General features: G+C 28.6%; 1 protein-coding gene across 1 annotated transcript in view; it reads left to right on the top strand.

Moving 5' to 3' along the window:
- The window catches only part of dmpd (F-box protein dampened), a 52,845-nt gene extending 41,575 nt beyond the window's left edge, over nt 1-11,270 (top strand). The window contains exons 6-8 of the mRNA XM_075374410.1: nt 3,386-3,572; nt 5,705-5,861; nt 9,767-11,270. Coding sequence (XP_075230525.1) covers nt 3,386-3,572; nt 5,705-5,861; nt 9,767-10,198 — 776 coding nt within the window. The 3' untranslated portion in view covers nt 10,199-11,270. The remainder of the gene's footprint in view (nt 1-3,385; nt 3,573-5,704; nt 5,862-9,766) is intronic.
- Nucleotides 11,271-16,985: the final 5,715 nt, after the last annotated feature.

Genomic DNA, 16,985 nt, shown 5'->3' with positions numbered 1-16,985 from the left:
ACTTTATTTAGCTCAGATCATATATTATACTACTTTTTCCTCTGTTTCTATATAAATTGACTGTGATTTTTTTTTCTGATATTTTTGCATTAAATGTGTCTTGAAAACAAATTGTAGAAATTCTTCCTATAAGTTGGCTCTATTTGTGTTGAAAATAAAAACTTGACCAAGTAAAATTTTTAATTTATTTTATTTTATATCAAAACTACAAAATCTTTTTACATTTACAAAATATATTTCTTATTATAACTAAATAAAAAAAAACACTTATAGTAAATAGAAATGTTACACTAAATAATTTTTTTTTTGGTGGAAACGTTTGAAACACGACCCTTTACACAAAGGAATTTTACATTCGCTGTAATAATATGATCTATCTTTTCGTATAGCCTTCCCATTGTTTTTCTTCTTTTTTTCTGCACACACTTTACATAGTTTTTGAACCCTTTTTCCCCTGGAGGAACAGCCATTTTTTCCAAGAAATGTTATCTGGTTGCAGTCTGCCTAGCTGCTTACTAGTGGGACTAGGTGTTGGAAAATCATCTTGTTCAACTGGTAGATCTTTACACAATTCCTTTATGGTGTAAAGGAATTTACTAAACACATTAGTAGTAAATGGAAAGTAGGCTTCCTCTACCATTTCACAGACTTATGTCAAAGGCTCCATATGACATACGTTGATCTGAAAGATCAACTCCATACTTATTTTTATTATACCCCATAACACAGGCTGGCGTTCTTTTTTTCTTCCCGTTCTGTCATTGTATGTTATCATCTCAGCACAATGCCTTGTACTGAGCAAATGCACATCTCTTTTATCTCGCCAGCATACGGTTAACAAGTTTCCCTGCCACCGAAGAATTTGGTTTCCTTTCTGAATTCTTGGTTTTTTTTAGAGCCTTTGGCATCCCTCACCTGTTAGGCATCATAGTATCTACTATACCTTTTCTCATTTCTGCCAGCTCCTCTGCAAGAGAAGGATTTCTATAAAATCTGTCTGTGAACAGAGTATGCCCCTTACCAGCTAGGCTTTCCAATAAATCTTTTGTTATCTCCAGATCTGAATTTTTTGGCCACAAAAGACTTCAGAGTTTCAAATCTAGCCTGTTGATGACTTTGAAAGCGTGTAAAGCTTTATGCCATATTTACTTGGTTTTTGGGGCATATACTGTTTGAAAATAAACTTGCCCCTGAATTTGCACATACCATCATCAATTGTAATATTTTCAGAAGGCTGATATGCCTGTAATAATTTACACAGCATTATTAAAAAAATATCAAATCTTACTTTATAAAAGATATGATTACAACATTTTAATTATTTATAACCAACTATGCAACGATGGTGAAAATAAAATATTAAGTGAAATGAATTCTTTAAATTATTATATTAAATTTACCTTAACTCAAGAAAATAATAAGTATAGATTTTTTAGATATAAAAATTAATAAAGGTTATAAAAATAAAAAAATTAAATATTGACATTTTTAGGAAACCCACCAAGCCAAATACAACAATACATTATGAGTATTTTCATCCTTATAACCATAAATGGCTACCTTTAACGCCTTTATATATATATAGAGCCTTAAAATATTTAAAATATGATATAAAATTAAAAATGAAATAAATAATCAATACTTCACTGTAACTGACGGATATAACAAAAATATAATGTATAAATTACTTAGTAGAATAAAATACAAAATTTATATAAAAGTTAACATAAAATTTACTAATAACAATAATATTTATACCAAAATCAAGTATAACATAAATGATAGAAAAGTCAATAATATATTTAAATTATTTGGTTTAAAAACTGCATATGTAACATATAATAAAATTGTAAAACATATAAATAATATAGATCCATCTAAAACAATAAAAAACTGAATTAAAATTAATTTAGATGGACAAGACAAGTAGCTTAAAATGCACAGATTGTGAATTAAAATGCTCTGGCAAGACCAATTGATCATTCTCTATTAGAATACAAGAATATACCAATTGTATAAAAAAAGTTCAAATAGAAAAATCTAATTTTGCTAAACATATTATAAATAACAACCATAATTATAACACAGAAACGTTTATTGACATACTCGATTCTTCAAATAATATACAAATTACCAATAATTTTGAAAAGTACAATGTATTTTAACAATGATAAATTAATAAATGAACAAACAAGATTTGATAATGATATATTATATTTGTATTGTGATTTGATAATGATATATTGTACTAAATAATAACTACAGAGTAAGTAGACCATATCGTTCCCATTCCACTTTACCATAATGGTGGAGACATTCTTAATGACAGGACATTAAGTTGACACAACTTTAAACACATGATAATCACTGTTATATTGTATATACTTTACATATGACAATGAAATTTTAGTTTTATTAAGAATATAATATATATTTTTTAAGTTCCTGATGATGGAATTCTATTTCGAAAGTACTTGAACGCATAAAAAAAAATTGTTGATAAGTGGTTTTTTAATTATTAAAAATACATCAATATTTGGAAGTTCATTGGTTTCAGACCATCTTCATCGTGATTGTGCTGGCTACAGTGAGTTCTGTCCGAATGCAGTCTAGTTTGTGATGCTGAAGTGCCAGCTTCTGTGGATACATTTGATGTACTATCATCACTGAATCTGAAACAAACATAAATAAAAATCACTGTAATAAGAAAATAGCTGAAACATATGCTGATTATCATCATCAAGTGTAAAATGTGAATTTTAGAATGTATCAACAAGTGTATAAATATTAGAAAAAAAATGTAAATAGAATTTCAATAACCTAATAACCTGCATTTTCATGAAATTTGTTCGTAATGTAATCAGGATCGTCATCGGAATTGCCATTGAAAACATCGCTTTTACTAGATGATTACAAATCACAAATAACTTCAAGTTCATCTGAATAAGAATTATGCATAATTTGCATAAGTAACTAAGAAAAAAATACATGCAAAACAAAGAAAAAATACATGAATTATCTGACAAAATGCAACGTATAGTATAATGGCAAGTGTTTGGTAAATTAACCACACATATGTATGTTATGACCGACTTACTTGGAACTACAGTACATCAGAAAATGGCTACCATCTTGATTTAGCAGTTGTTTTATAAACTAAAAACATTGCTAAAGTCTCCTGATGAGCAAATATGCCATCATTTGAAGTAAATTCCTAATGAATTGAAGGAAATATTGCGTGCTGTCATTTGATGTTGCCGGCAGTCTATGAAAGATTGTTGATGCCGTCGAATGACATCGCTAGTAGAAGTGTTAAATAATGATGAACTCTTATTTGTAAATTTATAGTGCCTAATTTTTAATTGTATCAATTGATGTTTTACAGCAGCCGGTGGAAGTAAGTATTTATGTTTAGATTTACCACCTCATGGTCAGGGTAAAAGTGGTGATGAATCCCCTGGCCACACTCTAGGAAACAGCTCAGATGAAAGACCAGCTGAAACTTGTACAATACCTCAGTCTAATGTAGTATTACGTAAACGTATACGCAAATTAAAACAGGGAATGAAAAGGTAAATTAAAATTATTTATATAAATATTATTATTATTATTATTATATAATAAATTAACAGTATATATATGGCAAGATCTTGATAGATAAATGATGGTTTAAAATTTAGCAATAGTTAGTTTTTAGGTAGATTTCATAAGAAATTTACCTATTGTAATGGGTACCATGATTCAGCTTCCAGAAAGTTTCGACATACTTCACATTTCACATTCCCAAAACCCAAAACCACCATCAGCTCAAAAGTTTATATGTATTTCACTTTCTTGTGGACATGATAACTGCCGTAATTTTGCGCCAATCAATTTCAAATTATTCCTTAAAAATAACTTGTCCCAAAATCTCAGTCGAGTTTGTTAACGGCCAAAATCAGACCATGGGAGTGGAAATGGGGTGACTTTTTCGACAAAACAAAATATCACTAATTTTTCTTATTAAGTAAAATAACGTTTGTTTAAAGTTCGTACTAGTCTTTGGATAAGGGCCTAAAAAAAATAAGTAAATAAAGTCTTTTTTGATATCAACTATTGGCCCAGGGGGTGGAAAAAATGGGGTTTTGAAGACAAAAAAAATATACCTTCTTTAATAGCCACAGTATTGAGTTGTTTTAAAGTGGTTGTTACTTCTCTAAACATTACCTAAAACTTTTGTCTGAAACAGTTTCTGATATGATCAACCATTATGGCAAGGGATGACCAAAAACAAAACAAACAAAATATCCCTATAACTTTCTTATTAAATAAAATATCAAATTAGTTTAAAGTTCCTACTATTCTTTAGAAAATAAGAACTGGGAAAAACACATAAAATAAAAGAAATTTTAAATTTGACCTAAAATCAGTTTTAGTTAATTTCTGTTTACATTTATATAAGTTGTAATATATCAAATTTTTTTCCTTATTAGACCAACAATTTTTTTTTTTACAAGATCTGTAAGAAAAGTTGTCAGTAAATATTCTGTAATATAATAGGTGATGTAATAGCACAAAATAATGCAATTATACATTTAAAATTTTTTCCTGTGAAATAATTTTTATAATCAAAATAATTGTACGTTCACTATAACATATAGTTTATAATATTGTTCTCCCTTGAGGCTGTGTTCATGTTAAAGCAGGACCATTCCCAAATTGAATAAAAAAAAAGAAATTATAACATGGTGGATTAAAAAAATATATTTGTGAAATATACTAAAACCGTTCTCCCTTTGTGTGGGATCTGCAGTAGGAACAACCAACTTAACTGCTTAAAAGCTTTTATGTGAAATGAATAGTTGTAAAAAGAATATAAGCTTACTAAGTGTTAGCATTTAGTAAGCTTAATTCTAAACATATCTACAGTTTTAATTGATTTGTGCAGACATTGTCTGTGAATATAAATTGCTTTCAGTTGTCTAATAATAATTTCACTTTGTATTCTACAGGAATTGGCACTTAAAATGTGAATTTTAGCCTCTTCATTTTTTTCGTTATATTGTTTTGTTTTTTATTTTATTGTATGCCTCTGTAGGTCTTGCCAAAGGAAATGAAACTGTGTGGTTCAAGGCAGTTAAAAAGTGTTGTCTAGAAATCAGTTGGGATTTTATAAAACGTGTGTAAGAGTTGAAATTTTTACCTCGACTCTGGATTTTTTTCTTTATAGTTGAGCCTTAGTATTAAATTTTATCAGCTCATTTTAGTTGTAAGGATTTGATTTTGAGTATTTAATCTCATTACTTTCATTGGCAGTATATTGTAACAATTGAAAGAAGTGACTGTAGTTCAAAGTTACATTTGGCAGGAAGAGAAAACAATGAGAGATGACTGTTCAGCATTAGCTGGAATCATGCAAAAAGATTAGGAATGCATCTTATTCCTTGGAAGTTTATAAATTATCTAATACTGCTACACAGAATGTAAAATAATCAGATCGGTTATTGCATCTTACCAACATAGATTGGTAAGTAGACCTGATTATTTTATTTTTTAAGACAACAGAAATTATCAGGTACTTTGAATAAGATCGGTTTCTTATTTGTTTTATTGTAAAGATTAATTTTTATAAGAAAACGAAAACATATTAGAAAAAAGCTTTTAAATTAGTAAGAAAGTGCAGCTTTAACTCTTTTATGTAGATTAACATTCACTTTTTTTTCAGATACAGTTATCAATTAGGTGTTATGCGGAGGGAAATGCGTCAGTGTAAGGGCAAACTGGCCGAACAACAAAAACAACTCCATGAATATGCCAGTCGCCTTGATGAGAATGATAAAAAGAATGAAGAAACGTCTCGGAAATTTAGTACTCTTCTTCAGGTCACTCACAAAAATATATTTAATATTTTATGATTTACTGCAAATGTTTTTTGAGTTGTTTCAAGAAATTAACAATCAAACCAGTCCTTTGCTCTAGACACTATATTTTTCTTTCTGTTCACCATTTGCCTGGCACCTTCATTTTATTTTCTAACTGATTTTTTTCACAAACACACCTCTGTTATTAATTCATTTACCCAAGTTTTCTCTTATTTTTCTACTTGCTACATTGTCTTTGTAGTTAATTTTTATCTGTCTCACTTTATTTCTTATTTAACTGGTTTTACTTTGCAACTTTGCACTTTCTAATAATTTAATCTCTTATATTTCAGTATGATTATCTATCATCTTTCGCATTTTTATTTTTGAGTTGATCCAAACAAAAAATTTAGTTGTAATAAAACTTGTTATCCATGGTTTTCTACTTATACTTTTACTTGGTCACCTCAGATATCTTATAGTTTCCTTTAGTAAATTTATAATTGAAAATTAATCTGTTTTAATTTTTTTTCCAGTAATTTTAAATATATAATAATATTGTATTTATTGATTGTTATTAACTATCTATGTAATAAATACCATTTGATGTTAACCTGTTTAATTACATTGCCCAACAAAAAAATTTTTTTGAATGTTTCCTTTACTTTCAGAGTCAAATCTTACTAATTATGGGTTGAGAAAAACGAATATGACAAAGAAAATTGTTTATTAGCTGTAGTTTCTCTGATATACAATAAGTGGAAGTATTTTATTTTAACGGATTATGAGAAAATAATACATTTTAATTGCATATACAAATTACACAGAAAGTCCATTTGACATTTTTTTTAGTGACAGTTACATTCTAAGAGTTCTTACTGAGAGGAAGAATACCTGGCAGTTTGTTGGGTCTGAAGAGAATCATGTGGTTGTTTCATGAGATCGTTGTCTTTTGGCTTTCCTCTTCTAAGTGACTTCTGGAGCATCCCTACACACAGACTGGCAGTAATTTGCAAGCATTGCTTCATTCCAATGGCCCTGATATCTTTGTTCCATTACAGAAATGTCCTGATGGAGTATTTCTCCGTGTTAATCAGTGACGACTTTACCACTAGGAGGGAAAAAGTCCAGGTGTGAGTGAAAAAATTGATTTTAAGGGAAATCTTGCATCCAAGTTGATGGTATTTTTGCAGAAGTACTGTCACAACTGACTAGTTTTCATCTCTTTTGTTGCCTAAAAATCCATGAATGAGTACCTTCAAGGCTTCTCAAGCTTCCTTTTTTTTCCCTCTTCAAAAATTCAGTCAAACACAGGATCCTTTACAAGTTGTCAAATTTGTGGCCCAACAAAAATGCTTTCCTTAACTTTTGCAACACTTAATGTAGGAAATTTGTCTCTTAAGTAGTTAAAGGCCTGTCGTTGTCAGTTCATACTTTTGACAAAATTATTTATCAAACCCAGCTTTATATGAAAGGGTGGAAGACCATCCACCCACAAGATCCACAAGAGGCTCCGCAACACATTTTTCTCACTAGAGTTATGATTTGTTACAAGCCAGTCTGCTTGAATATAATGTGATTTCCTATCCCTACAGTCCCACATTCATAAAAAGCAGCAGTATTTAGTGTACCCCAGTTGCATTCTTAAGAGTATAGCAATGACCTTTAGATTGTCACAGGATTTCCACTTGTGTTCTACATATTTGATTGAGTCTAGGAGGATTGCCATATTTGCATAATTCTCCATAATGTGAACTGTGATAAATTATTTGATGACACCATTTATGAATAATTAACTAAAAAATGTACATCTTCCATCCATCATGTGAACTGCATAACCAACAGGAATGTAAGGAAGATGGTTCATTGTGAACTAATTTTTTTTTTTGTCTTCAGTCATTTGACTGGTTTGATGCAGCTCTCCAAGATTCCCTATCTAGTGCTAGTCGTTTCATTTCAGTATACCCTCTACATCCTACATCCCCAACAATTTGTTTTACATACTCCAAACGTGGCCTGCCTACACAATTTTTCCCTTCTACCTGTCCTTCTAACTGTGAACTAATACAGCTTTCAAACTAAGCTTGGAGGAATCTATGGATAGCCTCCAGTCAGTTGGATCATGATTCAAATTCTAACATTTCATCAAGCCATTAATGTCACATCAAACAACAAGATGGTTTTTCTTCTTAAAAAAAGAAAGCAGATCCCTTTGATGTCTGTACTGTAAGACCCTTATATCACGTTGGAGAAGATTATATTGCTGTATATGCTAGAAGTGCCTTCTCCTTTGACAAATCAACATCTCGAATGACACTCAATTCCGCTTGACTCAGTCTGTGCGGTTTGTCGGCTTCTTGGTCAAAATCAGATTCATGGGATGTGGAAGGCATGTTAGGTTCTTCTTCCACACTGTCTTCATTTTCTACTTCAAGCTCAGATGGGAAGATTAGAGTATTGAACTGTTTCTCTTTTCTTCATTGACAATCCTGCCTTTATAGGTGGAATCAAGCAGAAATATCAGTTATCTGTATGGTTTGTAGGCACAGCAAAAACCATAGATAATTTTTTATTTTCAGCCATTCCCGTAGTATAACTGACCAAGAATTGCAACATATATGTGGAGCCCATGACTTAATCTGGTCCCCTAACCTTATACTAAATAATGCTGATAGGCAGTCTTTACAAGAGGCATCAGATAGCGTTTCTGTGATAAAAATGTTATTTCACCACAAATGTAACAAAAATTATTCCCTGAATTTACACATTTTTGTGACATCTTGATTTAACAAATTTTTCACTTCAAAATCACTTGAAAACCAGAAATTATGCACTAATTACAACACATACAATATTAAACTCACAGTCACAGCAACAGTAATAATGTTTATAACCTACAAACAGCTGGAGAACATTGTGCGGGAGACTTCAACTTAGCATTGAAGTCTACCGCTACTAGGACTCTTCTACTTCAGTTTCTGTTTACTTTTTGGCTAAGGTCTTCCAAAAATCAACAAAGGCTTCAATGTTTGTATTAGGTGAGTGGTAACAACTATACACCTCCATCTCACCCAGGTCATGTATATATACTTGTATGTGTATATCCATATAAACTAATTCAACCATGACTTCTGATTACATTGTTTGTAATTATACAAGAATGGGAGGAAGACGCTAGTTTTGACTACTTCCTTCATTTGAAGTGTATTCCGTCTTTATCTTCTTGCTTTTGGTATGTGCAAATTCCATTTCCCTTCTATTTATATCATAGTACAACATAGCTCGGCTGTAAAAGTGTATTATATTATTCCTCTTTCTTCCACAGTTTTGCTTCTTTTCTACATAGCCATTTCCTCCACATACAGCTAATATATATAATCACAGTAAATAATTGAACTTCCCTTTCTGTGTAGCTTTCAGGTGGTGGTTGCTGGCATATTAATATGAGACAAAGCTAACACCAGGCATTAATATGATGTTACCATTATCCATTATTATTCTCACACTAAATGTTCTACATTAGTTGGGATTTGCAATACGTTTTTGAAGTCAATAAAAATCTCAAGTTCTGCTGTTGCTTTTATATAGGATTGATTTTGTCAAAAATATTGTTAACTTATTACTAGTTTATTTTTGATAAAAGATAGTTAAAGATACTTGAGATTTGCAAACTCTGCATTCACTTGCTCATTTTTGACTTCATGAGAAACTGGTTAAAATGAGTAACGAAGGCGACTTTCAAACAGATTATTTCATAAATTATCAATATATCATTGCTTTATTTTGGATAACTGCTGTGCTTTCTGGATTATATGTATTTCTTATAAATCTGATTCTTTTCTTTGTTCAGAGAATACACTTTATTGTAACTTATAATTTTTACTGTAAGTTATATAAGCTTATAACCTAACATTTTTATTTTACAGGAATTAAATAAGTGTAAAACAGAATTGCAGTATTGGCGTTCAAAATCACCTTTAAACCCAATGTGTGTCGCATGCGGTAAATTGGCTGCTCCTTTACCAACTGAAGAACTCGGACAAGTGCAGGCTATGTTAAATCAAGGAGTTGGAATCATGCATACAGAATTAGCTATCGGTGAAGAACCTTGTTTAGATGCTGGCTTTCCAGGTACTTTACCTGGAACGAGTACAGATGAAGTATGGAACACTTGGAGCAGTGCCGAACAAGAAAGTAATAAAACACCGGTCGCTACTCTGACTATACCGGAACAGCCAGAAGAAAAGCCGCGTGCAACTGTAACCGGTAAACGTAAAGCAAGCTGTGATATGAAAAATGTTAAATCGACTAAAAAACCTCGTACTGTCGTTTTTAAATTCCGTAGCAAGCGACACTAAAATTTTAATTAATAAAAGAGAACTTATTTAATTATTATAAGCAATGTAATTAATTACTTATATATTTAATTAATTATTAATCAAAGACATATATAAATATATTATATTTTTATTTAATCGATGGAGTCAAAGTAAAGTCGTTTGTGAAGTGCATGGAATAATTAATACATCGCCTGAATTTATTGTCGGTAGCGGACAGATGATATTAATATAATGTATATAATATAATAAAAATATATTTAATTTTGTTTTTATATTTCATACTACATCACATTATGTTTATATGTATGTGAAATTACTTTTTTCTTTTTAATTATTTTCAATTTTTATTATTTTATCCAGTAATTCTATTTTTAAATGGACTTAATAATAAAACATTTTATTTATTAATAAGGGATGTGTAATCGATCGCATAATATAAAAAAAATAATAAAATAATGTTTATATTTTAATATAATTTAATAGTGTTATTATATTGGATCTCATGTGATCGTTTGTTTGTATTCATTTTTCTTAAAGATTTTATTAATATATTATTTATTTTATTAAAAACATTATTTTTAAAACAATTATGATGAATATAGTATTATATAAATTATGTTGTTATAATTTTATTATTAATCATTTTTGATTATGGTTTTAGTATTTATTTATTTATTATAAAGTAATAAAAACACATAAAATAACTTATTATTTTATCGTACTTAATAGTAAAACTTAATTTTGTTTTATAATATTTATTTATTTATTTCGGTTATTTGTATTAATTGATTCAAAGGGTTATTGAAGGTATATATATTATGACTAGTACTATTTTAAAATTGTTTATTTTTTGACTGTATATTAAGTTATTTTATTTTTTTTAAAGTAAGAGATCTTTCTGTTAATATAAAAAAAAATTGTTTTAATATTAATGAAACATTGATATTAAGTGTGTTATTGATTTAAGTAATATTTCAAAAATTTATTCTAATGTTTTATATGTTGTTACTTAGATCAATATGACTATGTGTTGTATATTTATTTAACTATTTAAAAAATAACTGTCTACATGAGGCTTCTGTTTGTTATATATCTCATCTTTTATTTAAGATTTTATATTTTTTATGTAGTTTAGTTATTTTAACAAGGTTAAAATATATTGACTTACATGGATGATTATTTAAACTTTGTTTTTTTTTTGGAGGGTGGAAAAGGGGCTTTTGATGTTGCTACTCAAAGCGGTTTTGAAATTTGTATATTCTATCTGATTAAAATTGTCAGTTTTTCTTTAGCTCATTTTATATAAAACTTCACAAGTGTATGTCTAAAGTAAAGGCAGATCAGTCATTATAAATTCAAATTGTAAGAAAAAAATTAACAGATAAGTGTTGTAAGTAAACTTTAATTTTCTACAAAATCTTTTTTTTTTCTAAGCTTTTTTTAGTTTTTTCATACCTTGAGTGTAAAAATTTGCTTCTCAGAATCCAGACCATTCAATACTGCTGTTTTAGCTCATTATTCTCTTGCCCTGTGAAGAACCAAGCTCTCTTGAGTTAAGAAAAATCTGTAAATCAGCAGATGCAAGGTCTTGGCTGAAAAAGTTGTCAGAATTGTAGAACACATCAGACAATAGCGGTACAACCATATTTTATGAACTGCAGTGAGCTTTATGTTATGTCTCCTTTATTGTTTCTGATTGTCATACCTCGCTCAGTTTTTTAAAAATATTATATGGTATGCTTTCACTCTAATTGTTTATTTTGGTTCAGTTAAACTCACCAAAGTGTCACCTGTTTGGTTTCAGAAAATAGTGGTCATGATCTTCCATAGTGATAGATATTATGCTTGAAATTTTGTATTAATGAACTTTAATGCTTATCACATGTATTGTTTTGATCTATCGTCAATGTAAGGAATTTACATTTAATCATCGATTAAGGTACTGGGAGAAAATTTATCTCTTCAGTAGTATGAAAGTTAGCATACAAGTATCTGTGGAGTTTTGCTAGTGTGTTAGTTTACATTTTCAAGACCTGTATAGTTTACTGCAGCTTAGGTTTTCAGTATTAAATCTCTGTATTGTCTTGGCAAATTTATGCCAAGAACACTTATGTAGCATCAGTTTCTACAAACTTATAGCATTAACTTGTTTAACTCTGTAGTCATTCTGATCACTGCTAGCTACTATTTTCGTAATTAATGGTCATTATTAAATTCTCAATACATACATTACCTTGTTTGTTTTTATTGTTGTAAACTTACAAATTTTACACAATTTGTAATGAATTAAGTAATTAATTTGAATAACATTAAGAATTTAAGAATTTTTATGATGAAAGTTTGAATAATAGATTGTACTTCGTAAGAGAAGGAATGTTTTATTGTAGCTATCATTCCTAATTGTCGTGGAAATTGAATAGTAGCCTGCTCTCAAAATGGTCGGTAGTTATCTAATATACCAATTGAAGCTATTACTAATGTGCAATTCAATTAAAATCACTTTCTCAGTGACTGGCCTTTACTTTTGACATATGGCTTGTAATTAAACCGATCTTAAGAACAGTTCCCAGTTATTTCTTTCACTTGTTCAAAATTGTATTCAGATCTTTTTTATTTTCTTAGTAATTAGCTTTTATTGATTTGACAGAACACAGGGTGGCCTTGATATGCAGTTCAGCCTTTTAAGGAAACTACAGACCTTTGCTGGATACAAACATCAGGGTACATTCATAGCGATAGGTTATGGCATTTTCTTAGCCAAAATGTTAGTCTTAAATAAAGTTATTGAGATGTCTTCCTTCTAATTATTTAACAAATTGTTCTGTTCTATATAGATATTCATATGAATACTTAAAGAACAAAATACTTAATATATATATATACATATATATAAATAAATAGAAGTTGAAGAAGCAAGACAGTTTAATTAGATAACCATTATTTTTACTGAGGAATCAAGATGTGAAAAATAGATGAGTGCTGAGAAATTTGGTAAAGAAATAGAATATCTTTTATGTTATATTGTACAAAAGACCAAACAGAAAAAACATGTAAGGAGCCTGGAAAGTGTTATTGAAAGAAGATTAACAGAAATAAATCGAATGAAAACACATTTGTTAAGAAGCTACTTTTAAGCTTTTTTTAGAAGCTACTGTAATTAATAGTAAAAGAGTGCAGAAAATGTACATAATACATTTATCCCCCTTTTAATATAAAAATGTATCATAGTAAAAAAAAGTGCGGTTACTGAGGAATTCAATAGAAGTAGTTAAAAAGAAAGTTAAAGATAGATAGGAATATGTAATCATTATAAGATGACAAAAATTTATGGTGTATGAAAAGAGAGCTGGAAGACCAAATTAATTGCTGGAGAAAATTTGTAAAATCATGATGTAAATTATTACCATGTTATGTTATTAAACATAACTTATGAGATAGATTTGCTATCTACCTCAAACCTGAGATACAGCCTACTTGCGTGAAATAATTAGATCTAATAATTAGAATGAAATTCTTGAAAAGTGCAGTGCCTAATGGCAATATAGGCATGAAATTTTAAGTAAATCTGAAAAAACTACTGAGGCTTTTAAAAAAAAATGTATTCAGGAAGAATAAATGTCTTATTATGTGTAAAATAAAGGAGTTTTAAGATAAATTGAATTAATCTCAAGAGAAATAGATTAGAATTAATATGGGAAAATAATAATATTTTGGATACTGGAATAAAAAAATTAGCATGCAATGCAAAGGACTGGAGAATAGCATGAAGTCAGATGAATGATGATCTCTGAAATAAAATTCTAAATATTAATAATGTATGAAGCCAGGTTAATTTCATAGTATAATTTCTATTTTTATCTCAGATAAACAAGGATTACCTTTAGTAATTAATTAACTGATTAGATTAATTTAGTAATTGTAAATGCATTATCCATGAATCATATGTAAATTTGTTGGAGTGGCGAATTTTATATCCTGTTTATTTATTTTTACTATTTCATGTGGAAATTAAATTTGAAACGGTTACAAAAAAAATAAAAAAACAAAATTGACCGGTGCTTCAGAAAACCATAATAAATAATCGAGAAAAGAAAAGAGATGTTTAGTTTATGTAAGACTAGCTATGAGACATTTAGGTTGTTGATAGTCCATCTGCATTTAAAAAAAAAAATAATTTTTTCCGTCCTTGAGTATAAATTAAGCTAAATTTTAATTAATTAAAAGAATGATGTGAACCACACTTTTCATTTATGTTCTCATTAAGTTTCTTCACATGTGTGTTTATGCCTGTAAAAAATGATGGTTTAGAAAGGATAAAATTTCCAATTCTTATCTGCTGAAAAATTATATTTTGTGTCTTACGTAATGTTTGGTATACTTGTAATTTGCTTACTAAATTTCTTTGACCAACGCTTCCTTTAGCGTTTTCCAAATATAAATAATTGTCATATTCTTTTTACAAACTACTTTTGATATACTACTTTTCCATTTTATTCCTGTAGTGCAAATATCTGTTGATATGCTGAATTTGTAGATTGAGTGCTTCAGATATAATTTCTGTTGAAAAGGTAGTCCAATATTTTCATAAGTCATTCGACAAACCTTATAAACTCCTTATGATAATACCATAGATAAATTGTGAGTTGGTAAAGAAAATTTTCCTTTGTTAAAGTTTCCTTTTACATTTATTAGCTTTACACAAATCTGGGTTGCTTTAACACCTGTTATAGTGCCTCCTTGCTAGAACTTCATTTACCTTCCTCCAATGCATAAAATTGATAAAAGAAAACCTGCTTCGTATCTTTCTCCAATGCATAAAATTGATTAAAAAAAACCTGCTTCATATCACATTTATTGAAAGATGAAGTTTGGCTTTAAAATCACGAAGCTTATTATTTCAAGCTCATAAAAACATTTTATACATGACTTGTTTTAAAACTTAATTTTTAAATTTTTTTTCATTTATAGTACAAGGTACAAAATATATAAATAAAAAGGAACATTTATTTTCTGTAAAACTAAATTTATATAGTTTATTAGACTAAAACTTGTAGGAACATTCTCAGATAATCTGTTGCAAGGAGTATAGGTTCTATGCATGTATTTGACAACAAATTTCTGAAAAATTCACAGAAAGATAAATTTGTTTGCTGGTGTTGATCACCTCTTATTTTTTTTTTCAATCCGAGTGTGACAAAATAGATCTAGGATAGACCTATCTATGCTACATATTAGATAAAAAATCTAGACTTATGCCTTTTAATTCTCTAAAATCTCCTGTTTTTGTAGGTGTGTTTTAACTTTAAAAGCACATTCATTTCAAATATATATGGTTCAGAAAAAAGGTTTTATTTGTTAAAAGTTAGTTTTCGGAAAAATAGTATTATAATACTCAATTTTAACACAAGAAACCAGTTATGTACTACATGGAAGTTAAATATTGTGTTAATTTTGATATATTATTAGGACATTTTTTATGTGATATTTATATTGTTTATCTTAACAGTAGGTTCATTTATTAACTGAGTAATGCTTATTTAAAACCTAACTTACTTACTTTCTCAATAATTTGATTATGATTTTACATGAAAAATAGTTTTATTTCATAGATCAGTTGATGTACTGTGAAAACTTTCTTTTTATGTATTTTAATGTTGCTTTACTTGTTTTCTGTTATCAATATTTTTATAAGCACAATATGAACAACATCAGCTCAAGAACATCCTGGTGTATTTTGAATATACTTGAAAATAATCAGTAATTTAGAAAAATTGAAATATTCTATTTTATGACAATTTCAAAATAAATAATTCGTAACAAGTGTTTATAGTGAATTTATAGATTTAAATTTAAAAAAAAAATAAAATAAAATACTGAATCTATATATAAAGGTAGACTTCACATTTTGTAAACTTAAATTTGTAAATGTTGTCAGAAGCACAAAAAGAAATATAGTTTGAAATTTTTAGATAGTTTTCAAAAAGGTATGTAAATACTCTGATTTTTTTTCTTTTTTATTATTTTCTGGTAAATGATGGTTAGACACACATAGTGGGAAAAAAGGTTTCTTCCCATTTTGTAAACTTAAATTTGTAAATGTTGTCAGAAGCACAAAAAGAAATGTAGTTTGGAATTTTTTAGATCGATTTCAAAAAGGTATGTTAATACTCTGATTTTTTAAAATTATTTTCTGGTAAATGATGGTTAGACATATGTAGCGGGAAAAAAGGTCTTTCAAACCAGGAACTATCCTTTGTTTGTGCACTGGTTTGCAACACTATTTAGACTGCTGCATTAAGATAGTTAACTATTAATAAAAAAATAAGTTAACTATTTTTCTGGAGTAGTTCATTTTTAAACCAGGTGTAATTTTCAACATAGAAAATTTTTGTTAGGACAATGTATTCTTACATTTTTTGAGTATATCAATCAAGCTTAAGCCTTCTAGTGCAAGAAGTTTAAAAAACTTAATTCTTATTTCCAAAAATACTGTAAAAATAATTAAGAAATCTATGATTTTAATAAAGAAGTAAAGGAAATTAAGTAAATCTGAAGTTTTCCCCTTATTCATGTGCCAGTTGTCAAAAAAAGTGATAACCCTCGTATGTTTTAATAAAGTCATATTTTGTATTAATCTTGTGATGAGATAGGTGGATACATAACATGCTTGTACGATGATGTACAATCTGTAGCATAACTTTTATGCGCAGCATTCAATATTATTTTGTTTAGTCTTTCAAATAATGCAATAAAGAGTTTTGTTTGATATCAATTTTTGTTTGTGTTTAATTATTTAAGGATATTT

The sequence above is a fragment of the Lycorma delicatula genome, chromosome 9 (genome assembly GCF_047948215.1).
Source record: "Lycorma delicatula isolate Av1 chromosome 9, ASM4794821v1, whole genome shotgun sequence".
NCBI classification, from domain to species: domain Eukaryota; kingdom Metazoa; phylum Arthropoda; class Insecta; order Hemiptera; family Fulgoridae; genus Lycorma; species Lycorma delicatula.
This window is presented reverse-complemented; position numbering and strand designations above follow the sequence as displayed.